Source organism: Malaya genurostris, chromosome 2, assembly GCF_030247185.1.
Source record: "Malaya genurostris strain Urasoe2022 chromosome 2, Malgen_1.1, whole genome shotgun sequence".
Lineage (NCBI taxonomy): Eukaryota > Metazoa > Arthropoda > Insecta > Diptera > Culicidae > Malaya > Malaya genurostris.
The window spans coordinates 345,340,118-345,352,739 of NC_080571.1; the positions used below are offsets into that span (position 1 = coordinate 345,340,118).

Below are 12,622 nucleotides of genomic sequence, written 5' to 3' on the forward strand. Positions count from 1 at the left end.
AAATGGCACAAAAATGACACAGAAATGACACAAAAATGAAACAAAAATAATTCAAAAGTGACACACAAATAACACAAAAATGACACAAAAAATACACCAAAATTACACAAAAATAAAACAGAAATGACAAAAAAAAATACACAAATATAACACACAAATGACACATAAATGACACAAAATAACACAAAATTGACACCAAAATGACACAGAAATAAAGCAAAAATGACAAAAAAAATACACAAAAATAACACACAAATGACACAAAATAACACAAAAATGGCACAAAAATGACACAGAAATGACACAAAAATGAAACAAAAATAATTCAAAAGTGACACACAAATAACACAAAAATGACACAAAAAATACACCAAAATTACACAAAAATAAAGCAAAAATGACAAAAAAAATACACAAAAATAACACACAAATGACAAAAAAATGACACAAAAATGACACAAAAAATACAGCAAAATTACACATAAATAAAACAAAAATGATAATAAAAATACACATAAATAACACACAAATGACACAAAAATGACACAAAATAACACAAAAATGGCACAAAAATGACACAGAAATGACACAAAAATGAAACAAAATACACCAAAATTACACAAAAATAAAGCAAAAATGACAAAAAAAAAAATACACAAAAATAACACACAAATGACAAAAAAATGACACAAAAATGACACAAAAACTACACCAAAATTACACATAAATAAAACGAAAATGATAATAAAAATACACATAAATAACACACAAATGACACAAAAATGGCACAAAATAACACAAAAATGGCACAAAAATGACACAGAAATGACACAAAAATGACACAAAAATAATTCAAAAGTGACACACAAATAACACAAAAATGACACAAAAAATACACCAAAATTACACAAAAATAAAACAAAAATGACAAAAAAAAAATACACAAATATAACACACAAATGACACATAAATGACACAAAATAACACAAAAATGACACCAAAATGACACAGAAATAAAGCAAAAATGACAAAAAAAAATACACAAAAATAACACACAAATGACACATAAATGATACAAAATAACACAAAAATGACACAAAAATGACACAAAAATGAAACAAAAATAATTCAAAAATGACACGAAAATAACACAAAAATGACACAAGAAATACACCAAAATTACACAAAATAAAACAAAATTGACAAAAAAAAAGCACAAAAATAACACACAAATGACACATAAATGACACAAAATAACACAAAAATGACACCAAAATGACACAAAAATGAATCAAAAATAATTCAAAAATGAAACAAAAATAATTCATAAGTGACACACAAATAACACAGAAATGATACAAAAAATACACCAAATTACACAAAAATGACAAAAAAATACACAAAAATAACACACAAATGACACATAAATGACACAAAATAACACAAAAATGACACCAAAATGACACAAAAATGACACCAAAATGACACAAAAATGAATCAAAAATAATTCAAAAATGAAACATAAATAATTCATAAGTGACACACAAATAACACAGAAATGATACAAAAAATACACCAAATTACACAAAAATGACAAAAAAATACACAAAAATAACACACAAATGACACATAAATGATACAAAATAACACAAAAATGACACAAAAATGACACAAAAATGAAACAAAAATAATTCAAAAATGACACGAAAATAACACAAAAATGACACAAGAAATACACCAAAATTACACAAAATAAAACAAAATTGACAAAAAAAAGCACAAAAATAACACACAAATGACACATAAATGACACAAAATAACACAAAAATGACACCAAAATGACACAAAAATGAATCAAAAATAATTCAAAAATGAAACAAAAATAATTCATAAGTGACACACAAATAACACAGAAATGATACAAAAAATACACCAAATTACACAAAAATGACAAAAAAATACACAAAAATAACACACAAATGACACATAAATGATACAAAATAACACAAAAATGACACAAAAATGACACAAAAATGAAACAAAAATAATTCAAAAATGACACGAAAATAACACAAAAATGACACAAGAAATACACCAAAATTACACAAAATAAAACAAAATTGACAAAAAAAAGCACAAAAATAACACACAAATGACACATAAATGACACAAAATAACACAAAAATGACACCAAAATGACACAAAAATGAATCAAAAATAATTCAAAAATGAAACAAAAATAATTCATAAGTGACACACAAATAACACAGAAATGATACAAAAAATACACCAAATTACACAAAAATGACAAAAAAATACACAAAAATAACACACAAATGACACATAAATGACACAAAATAACACAAAAATGAAACCAAAATGACACAAAAATGAAACAAAAATAATTCAAAAATGACACGCAAATAACACCAAAATGACACAAAAATGACACAAGAAAAATTACACCAAAATTACACAAAATAAAACAAAAATGACAAAAAAATGCACAAAAATAACACACAAATGACACATAAATGACACAAAATAACACAAAAATGACACCAAAATGACACAAAAATGACACAGAAATGACACAAAAATGAAACAAAAATAATTCATAAGTGACACACAAATAACACTAAAATGATACAAAAAATACACCAAAATTACACAAAAATAAAACAAAAATGACAAAAAGATACACAAAAATAACACACAAATGACACAGAAATGACACAAATATGAAACAAAAATTATTTAGAAATGACACACAAATAACACAAAAATTACACAAAAAATACACCAAAATTACACCAAAAATAAAACAAAAATGACAAACAAAATACACAAAAATAACACACAAATGACACATAAATGACACAAAATAACAAAAAAATGACACCAAAATAACACCAAAATGACACAAAAATGATACAAAAATTACACAGAAATGACACAAAAATGAAACAAAAATTACACAAAAATAATACAAAAATTACAAAAAAGTTATACAAAAATTACACAAAACTTTTCAAAAATTACACAAAAATAACAAAAAATACACAAAAATAACACACAAAAATAACACACAAATGACACATAAATGACACAAAAATGAAGCATAAGTATAAGTAGTATAAGTTAAACCTCTCCTGGAACTTAAAAAAATAGTTATGTGATTAAAAATTATCCTCAATAAATATGGCGCGATATGGCAGCTTCGCACCAACTCAATTGGTTATCCCAAAACGTCACTTTGCTTGCGTTATATTTTTCTAAATTCCAGACTGTCTTTTGAAAATGGCTAAACATGTTTAACCATTTTTTTTCAAAGAGTTATTGTCGAAAATGAGTAATCCTACAAAAAAAAAGTGTCATTTTAGTGTTTTCCATAAATTGAGTCAAATTTTTCAATAAAAATACTGAAGAATATCCTTACCGGGTCCTACACTGAAAAAAAAGTTGATTTTAAAAGTTTAAAACTGATTTACAAAGCAAAACAATTCTTGATTTTGTTAAAAAATTATCCCAAGATAACTAATTCAGATCTCTACCAACCATTCAAGGAAAACAAGTTTTCCAAACATATGCTATTTATTTTCCAAACTGAATTTTTTTATCCAATGTCATTTTTTCAACTAAACTAAACTGAAAGTTACAATACTCCAAAGTTACAAATAACCTCAATTTGTGAAAAAAATTAAACCTAATAGCTTATTGTCGGTTGCCCGATATTTGCAGAAAGTATCAGTACTGAGTAAGAGAAAGTTTTTGTTAGACAGACTTTTTTCCCCTTCAATCGCCCGGATTTGTCATTTGTCTACTCTAATTATTTGCAAAAAAGTTGGTAAAAAATGTCTAGTTCTTTTCGAAAGATGATCCACAAAAAATTTGGAAAAATATAAGTGAACAAAATGGCTTCTTGTAATAACGTCTGTAGCTGCCAACTTTGATTTCGATTTTTCGCGAGATTCGTCTATTCGAATCCTACACTGAAAAAAATCGGATTTCAAAGTTTAAAGTAAATTTACAAAAAAAACTATCACTTTCGAATTCAACGAAATTTTGTCACCTAATAAGTTATTATTTCCCGTTTCAACCGTTCATGTTTTGTAAGGCTGGCTGTTCTAAAAAAAAGTGTTTTTAACTAATACTTTATTTTGTCCATTACTGATACTTTTTGCAAATATCGGAACACCAGTATTTTGTGTAATTTTCTCTCAAATTGAGATTCATTGAGCTGTTGGATGATAAAGACTTTAAGTTTAGTTTAGTTTTCGATAAAAAGACACTTTAAACCTTCTTTTTATCAAAATAAAAAATGGTTTATTTTTGTAAACTCATTTTAAATTTTTAAAGTCAATTCAATGTGGAAGATTTTCAGTATTTTGATTGGAAAATTCGAACGATTTTGTGAATAACACTTGAATAATACTTTTTTGTAGGCGACGTCATTTTTCGCCTCAAATATTTGAAGAAAAAAAATATTGTTAAAAAAGTTTAGCCGTTTTTTAAAAGACAGTCCAGATCAATGTTTGCAATGTGACATTTCAGGGCAAAGCCTACACGTCCAGAAAGTTTTATTCTAATCTGAGAAAATTCTGCCAGCGCGAATTTCGTCATATTTCAGTCAATTATAAAATGAATAATTTTCAATAAACGACTTTATCAAAACAAATTTTCAAGTAATTATATACATATTTCCAGGCGTAAGAAAATTAATTATCATGTTCTGAAATCCCCTCTGAAATTTTTGTCTAGGTACGCGCCTGCACGTTCTCCTTGATATTTGAAGATTTGTGCCTTTACCACTTTATGTCTGCTTAGCGGTTTATGTTAAACTGCTGGGTGGCATAACAGTTCAACATAAGCTGTTATGCACTGACGAAGCGAAGACGAAACATAAAGTAACACATGGATCAATAAGTTCCGAGACTAAAGCACAGATGGCGCTCGTAGTAAACCAGTAAGCACGTCTTTCTAGAGTACTAACCTTTGCTTGAAACGGGTCAAAATTTTAAGTCGATCCGACCAGAAACAGCTGAGTTATCGAGGTTGGAGTAAAGTCGTTTTGTAGTTTGTTTAAAAAATGGAAAAAACCGAGTTTCGTGTTTTGATAAAACATTGTTTTTTAATGGGTAAAAACATCGTGCAAGCGAAACAATGGATTGAAAAATGTTATCCGGACTCTTGTCCATCAAAAGCAACGATTTGTCGGTGATTCGCCGAGTTTAAACGTGACGCGGAACGCTCGGGTAGACCTGTGGAAGCCGTTACACTGGAAAATGTGAGTGAAGTGACAAAAATTATAATGAAAGATCGTAAAGTGAAGCTCCGTGAGATTGCTGAGATGACACACATATCATATGGAAGTGTATTTACTATCCTTCATGAAAAATTGAGCATGAAAAAGGTTTTTTCCAAGTGGGTGCCGCGATTGCTTTCGATGGTACAAAAACAGCTACGAGTCGATGATTCAGAAATTCAACGAATTGGGCTTTGATCTGCTTTCCCACCCCCCATACTCGCCAGATTTAGCCCCCAGTGACTACTAGCTCTTTGCTGATCTTAAAAAATGCTCCTGGGAAAAAGATTTGACTCAAATGAGGAGGTCATCGCTGAAACTGAAGCTTATTTTGAAGCGAAAGATAAATTTTTTATAAACATGGTATTGAAAAATTGGAAAAAACGTTCTAACCATTGTATCACCCTAAAAGGTGATTCTGTTGATGAATAAAAAAAAATTTGCAAAAAAAATGTTGTTTCCATTGTTAGTCTCGGGACTTATTGATCCATGTGTTATCTATTCATTGGAGAGCTTATTTAGTCGGTCCTTTTTAGGACCTAAACATAGATTCTGAATTGAAATTCTCTAAAATATACAAAACGGCCCGTGAATAGTCAATCAACCGATTTGCATCAAAGCCAACATTTGCTAGCATCGAAGCAGTTTAATAGATCGGTCCTTTTCAGGTCCAACAAATCGATTCTGAATCGAACTGAACTGCATCAAGTCGATTTCCTTGGGGCATCGTTTGCCGTACGCAAGGGGGAATTATTTTCTTCCTTTTGTTTTGGTTATCTTTCGCATTTTATAAATATAACATAAACATTGTTGTACATTAAAGAAGTTTAATTGAACGGGTCGGTTTTCGATTTTAAAGAAAATAAATTTCATTTAATTCAATTATATTTTTATTATTTTCTTTAAAAGCATTCAATTGAATTGACTTATCGCTTATTAGCTATCATTTCATGATAAATCGATGCATGTTTCGATGGATTTTTTGGATCTTTTTCCAGAGCCGAAACTTTTCCATTCAAATGTTGATTATAGAGACAAAGACTTTGTTTGAATAAAAGCTGGTTAATTCACCTCTTATGCACTATTTCGTTTAAGTTAGTTGAACGAAAACCTGTGCTCCTGTTACTGCTGTATAAGAAATTCACGTAACTAATAAGTAACTAAGAACTTTTCAAGCAGCATATTGAAACATGTTTTGCGATTGGAAGTTTACTTTTGTATTATTATCAATATAATTATTTATTATTATTTGAATTCGGTTGTGTTTTGAAAACGTAATTTTCGTTCTTCCGTACGCGCTTTGTTTGCAAAGGCGGTAGCATTTGCTTTTGCCGTACCAGCACGTACCGATATGTATCGGTTCTGCATCGTCATTTTGTATGACGGTTTGAAAGTTTTGAGACTCATCGCCCTTCAAATTCGGAACCGGAAGTCGGATCTGTATGAAATTGCACAGTATTTTTTAAGACTATGAGAGTCTAAATGTGAATTAAGATTTGTGAAAGTCGGTTTAACCGTGGCTGAGAAATTTAAGTTAGTTCCGTTTTTGGAACTTTTCTACACTGTTATCGTTGCTTACGGAAACGGAAACCTGAGACCAGTAGTGTCAAAGTAGGTTTATATATCCACTAACTCACAAGATCTGCAAACTAGATGCATTTACCTGCAAGTTTTAGGCAAAATTGCACCTCGTTTTGCCATCATTTGTGAAAAAATACTCATGAAATTGACAATTTTTCATTTATCGCGCTGTAATAACGGAAACTTATCGGGGACTTTTTAAAGAATTTTAATACCTTTAGTTTACATCTTAGTTTGTAGAAATCGATGGAAAAATTTTCGAGAAAATTATATGCGTATTTTCTCATTGATTTGCACAAATTATTTTGTAATTTAGATCCAAACAAAATTCAGGGACTTTGTACGAGACAATCATACCTTTCATTTGAATCTTAGTGTGTGAGAACCGGTTCAGCCGTCTCTGAGAAAAGTTAGTACACTTGTTTTAATTTCCCAGTTATTCCGGAACCGGAACTCGGATTCGGATAAAATTCGGGGTCTTTGTATGGAATTACAAGACCTTTAATTTGAATCTACGGTTTGAACTTGCGATAGGACGAACTGAGTCGAATGGTATAGGACAATCGGCCCTCAGGGTTCGAAAATCGCTTTTCACAGTGATTGCATAACCTTTCTATTTGAGAAAGGCAAACAAAAAAAACATACTCAGCTTCATCTATCAACATTGGGTGCGCCAAAAAGTGAAAATATTTACTCAATCTAATTTGGCCGGTGCGTTATAGTTTTTGGATCGGTTCCAGCTCTCCCGGGCCGTGTGATGTATGTAGGTATTCGTTCAGTTTTATTGTGCCATCAGACCCGGTCGGCGAAAGATCGATCCGTTGACGTTTTCGGGCTAGTGCTGGGATGCCGGTCCGTTTGTTTTCGAGAGTTGTATTGTGTCTTGCAAAAATATCGTAGAATTGAAAGACCGAAACGAAGTGCCAACTGGGTTACTCGGACTGAGCGTGTAGTAAATATATTATTTTAGAAAACAGTCAAACAGAGCAAAAAAGTTAAAAGTGAAAATGTGTTGAAAGATGCAAGAGATTACGTTCTTCGGTGAGCATGTGTTCGTTGTTGAACGAGGTGCCAATTCACTCTTTTCGATAAGTCAAGGCCTACTCATTCTACCTCACCAGCCAAGAATTTAACTTGTTGGAGGGTTGTCGTTTGGCTTGGCACACTTAGTTTATGGGAGAAATGTCATCTTAGAGGAAGAGGAAATTGAGAAGTTTGTGTTTACTTCGAAACATTAAAGAGTTTCTGTTACCCATCCACTAACTTTTAAATGAAGTTCATTCCCAACGAAACGTTTGCGTTAAGTTTTCGAGGTCGAAGAAAGGTACAAGGACGCCGTCCCTTTGCCAGTGAAAATGTTGGCAAAGTATCCGCTTGAATGATGTTTTACCACTTTCCCGGCAGTAGTCGGTAGTCTCGTCCTCGAATGAATGGAAATTGAAAGCTTTCCTGTTATACTTATGTCTGTTTTATTTTCCACGCTTGTTCTAACATCCAACAGAGTACCACCCACCCCCTCACCCCCTCCTAGCTAACATGGCTGAACAGTGTCACCAGAGTGGGGCTCGGCTGTCTGTTATGTTTGAGTGAAGTGAAGAGGTTATGTAGAGGCTTGTACTCGCGGTTAAGTAGGTAGAAAACGTTAATCGTGTTATTTTTCCCCGTGCAGAACGGTTTTATGAGGGTGTGTACGGCCATTGGAGCGTCATTTTTATAGGAATTCCGGGAAGACAGCAAAGGAATGTAGAACCCTGCAGATCCTTATGGCGTGAACTATCATTTAGCGATGGAGTATATACTTAAGTTCAATGGTTTTTCAACGGAGTCCCTTCTACGAAAGTGTTCATTATGTTTGAGGAAATAAAAAGTGTTGTCTGGGAACAAATATTTACCTTTTCGTTGTTCGGAAATCTCATGTTAAGAATAGTTTATTTGGTTGAGTGCCTTAGCAGAAGGTTTGAGTCAGCAAAAAACTCCGAAAACCCCACCCAAATGCTACAATTTATGTAGTAGAATTTAAAGAACAGATTTTCGCTTATGATGGTAAAAGTTATCTAACTAACAATGGAAGAAAACAGAAAAAAAATTAACAAAAGAAAATTAAAAAAAGTGTTGTACTTCCATTTCGCTATGGCGATGATTTTGCAACAAACTGCCCTTTTTAGGGCAATCAATTTTCACAGTGAAACCAAATAAGGGGTAATCTGTTTCATGTAGTTTGCCTTGAGCATTGCTAAGGCAGCTCATGAAACGTAACGAATTTAAACGAACTTTCTGCGATAAGGAATGGAAAATGTCAGCAATATTTCTAAAGCTGTCAATTGAATCGAAGAAGTGCCACTTGGAATTGCTATCGAAATCACTGAGTTTTATACTAAAAACATGATTAATCCACCTAGCAGTGAGATGATACCTTTTTTTTTATCAATCCGCATGTGTTTTTTGCATGAATATTCCTCGGTGGTTTGGTTCTCATGACAATATTTTAATCTCGAAACTGCAAATCGTATCGAATTTCAATCTTAACGTGTGACAGTCCATTGAACATTCCATGAGATGTCGAAGTAAGTTTCACTTTAGAGTCTTTCGTCATTATTTATGGTACTTTCAGAGCCGGTATTCAGGAACTAGCCTAACCCAAAATGATTCGTATGGCCATAAGTTAATACGCCAAATAATTTACATCTTCTATATCGGTATGAACTTTAAAAACTCATCATCCTGTAATTCCAGAATCGGATAAAATTCACCAATTTATGGGACCATAAGTCTTTCAATTTGAATTTTTGTTTTTGAAGTTCGATTAGGCCTTTTTGAGAAAATGATTGAGCTTTGAGAAACGATTCGACACTGGAACCGGAATTCTAAAATCGGTGTAGCAGAAATCAGTTAAATTCATCTGAGGAGTGTGTAGACATCTTTGAGAAATTGTAGTGCGCATTAAATTTCTGGCTACCTTCCGAATCGAAAACTGAATACCGCTTAAGCTGAAATAAATTTATTTGGTAATCGACTATCCAAATCTGCCAACCCGATAAACCTGATTATTTATGTGAAATGGACATTTTTATACTAATCACTCTGTATCTCCTAAACCAGAAGTCGGATCTGACTAAAAAGTAAGATGTTTTATAGGATGTTTAGACCTCTCGTTTGAATCATAGTTGATTCTTAGATTTCATTTGAATCTTAGATCGGTTCAGCCATCAACGAGAAAAATGAGTTGCATTATTTTAATTTTGTTTCACATATCATCCTGTACTTCCGGAACCAGAAGTCGGATCCAAACATAATTCAGGAACCTTGTTTGGGAGTATACTACTTTTCATATGAATTCTAGTTTGTAGAAAACGGTTTAGTCATCTCCGAGAAAATTGAGTGAAATTATTTGTCAAACACACATTTGCTGATTTCGACGAACTGATTCGAATGGGAGTTATGTTCTTCCAGCATTTATTACTGTAAGTAGCTTAAAGCAAAATAAAAATTACACGATATGAAACGGTTATAGTGTGAGAAAAGCATAAAATATTTTGCAAGCCTCTGCAAGGACCTAACGAATACAATTGATTTGTAGCAGCAATTAATCTTACTTAAAAGCAACAGCGTTTTAGTTGTGAGCTGATGGGTTGAATGAATGTCTGTTGAAATAACATGCAATACGATCCATAAGTTAACGACCACAAATGTATTTCTGGAAGATTTAAGCTTCTCCTATAAAAGCCTTCGGAACAGATCTCATCTGTGTCTTCGGAAAGCAGTAAGACGCAGTTTAGCTCGATCGTTCGCCCGAAGATGGTACTGAGCCAGTTGGTGTTTCTTTCTGTCTTATCTTTGCTGGGAGGTGTCTCCAGCTTGGAAACTAACGTTACTTCTTCTTCTGCATTCGGATACGAATTGACGATGACCGGATTGGATGCGATCAATTTTAGGTAAGTTATTTTGATTGGTTAATATAATTAACGAAACAATACATTTGGTTTTCCAGTATGCAAAAAGATCATCTCCGTTCGCAGGAATACTTTCAAACTCTCAGCTCAGAAATTGAACTGCTTCGGCGATACATCGAAAAAATCGAAGCTATCGTCATTCGGCAGACCGCTCTTGTCAGTGATCTTCACAGGCAGCTGAAAAATGTGGCCAATGTGGTGAAAACGGTTGAAATCATCCCAAACATTCAGAGTGACTTACAAATGCAGTCCATCAACATCTCGCAGTTACTCAAAGATTCGAGGTTTTTTAGATTCATCCAGATATTACTGTTGGCTGCCGACAACCGACTTTATTTTTTTCAGCAACATTTATAAAATTCAACAAACTTTACCCACTACGAAAATGTTGAACGATTTCGTTCTTCAACTGACCGCCGATCGATTCCGAACTGCGTCGGCAGAATCTAGTCGGCCATTTCATCTTCTGCAATCGGCGAATTTACCACAGTCTTGTGCAGAGGTGGCGGATCGTCGATCGGGGGTCAATCGAATACATCCCCAGGCTGGATTTAGTGATTCTTTCGAAGCGTATTGCGATCAGGACTACGAAGGCGGTGGTTGGACCGTGATTCAGAATCGTTACGATGGTTCGGTAAATTTCTATCGTGGATGGAGCGAATATGAAAACGGGTTTGGTGATCTGAGAGGAGAGTTTTGGCTTGGACTGCAGAAGATCCATGAACTGACCGGTGCCAAACATCACGAGCTGCACGTTCTGATGGAGGATTCCGACGGGAAGATTGTGGTGGCGAAATACAGTCACATTCTGGTAGGAGGAGTTGGGGAAAAATATGCTCTGAACAGTTTAGGAAACTACAGCGGTAATGCCGGAGATTCACTTAGCTGGGCGGTGACGATGAAATTTTCGACACTGGATTCTGATAACGATAGTCACCCTCCTGATAACTGTGCGGTGATCTACAAAGGCGGATGGTGGTACGGAGCTTGTCACGAGAGGTATGTCTTTTATGAGCGTAATATAACTTATTTGAATTTACACAGACTTTTACAGCAATTTGAACGGACTGTATCTGGGAGGTCCACAAGAAGCTTACGCAACGATGATGTGCTGGGCGGCTTTCCGAGGACTCAAATATGGCCTGAAACGTTCGCGCATGATGATTAAAGCAACATCGTCCTAATTTTCGGTATTTTGTTGCTCATGACCCAGCCCATAATCATATACTCATAACGAAATATTTATTTTAGTGTCCGTTACGGAGATTTATAGCCTGTTCGCACTACACCGGGACGACCGGGACGGAACCGTCCGGGACTATCCGGGACGTTTTTTTCCTCATCGGCGATGACTGAGCTGCCGGCGTGTGCATGTATTGGAATCCCGGACCCGGGATAAAATCCATTTGCTTGCCACCGATATTCCTCACCGAGTTTTTCGCACCATGCCGACAGGCCACACAGAAAGAGAGTGAATTGAGAGAGCAAGAGCGAAAGGAAGACCGAAGTGTTCTTGTTCATAGGTAGTTATGCTGATGGCAATTGAAATGAATCTAAATCGTTTCATTGATATTTCTTAGCTTAATCGATTGATTGATTTAGTTAATCATCAAAAGTCCTTACAATCGAGTAATGTCATTATAATTAGCCATTACATTACATTTTGGGATGGTGATTTTTTAAATGTTGCTACTCATTACATATTGAAATATACTACTGAACCTCGTCTAAGGTCCCCTATTGATTATGTTATCATTGAATTAAATAGAAATGTATCATCACAGGT

At 33.7% G+C, this 12,622-nt stretch overlaps 2 protein-coding genes across 6 annotated transcripts in view; one reads left to right on the forward strand and one right to left on the reverse strand.

The window, feature by feature from the left end:
• The window catches only part of LOC131431951 (P protein), a 276,436-nt gene that overhangs the window by 248,564 nt on the left and 15,250 nt on the right, over positions 1-12,622 (reverse strand). The window lies entirely within an intron of this gene.
• On the forward strand, positions 9,083-12,621 carry LOC131431953 (microfibril-associated glycoprotein 4-like). 2 transcript variants are annotated; one of them, XM_058597942.1, is made up of 6 exons: positions 9,083-9,450; positions 10,337-10,818; positions 10,875-11,120; positions 11,182-11,835; positions 11,891-12,026; positions 12,088-12,621. In XM_058597942.1, the coding sequence occupies exons 2-5, from the start codon at positions 10,682-10,684 to the stop codon at positions 12,018-12,020; spliced, it is 1,167 nt and encodes a 388-aa protein (XP_058453925.1). In that variant the 5' UTR covers positions 9,083-9,450; positions 10,337-10,681; the 3' UTR covers positions 12,021-12,026; positions 12,088-12,621. The 2 variants fall into 2 exon arrangements, with proteins under 2 accessions (XP_058453925.1, XP_058453926.1); XM_058597943.1 differs by lacking the exon at positions 9,083-9,450 and having other exon boundaries at positions 9,615-10,818.

Bases quoted from the DNA above. Each gene is read 5' to 3' on its own strand.
- LOC131431953 (XM_058597942.1), top strand. From the start codon at position 10,682: ATGGTACTGAGCCAGTTGGTGTTTCTTTCTGTCTTATCTTTGCTGGGA. The intron at 10,819-10,874 runs GTAAGTTATTTT...TTGGTTTTCCAG, and splicing joins TTGGATGCGATCAATTTTAG to TATGCAAAAAGATCATCTCC. The intron at 11,836-11,890 runs GTATGTCTTTTA...AGACTTTTACAG, and splicing joins TACGGAGCTTGTCACGAGAG to CAATTTGAACGGACTGTATC.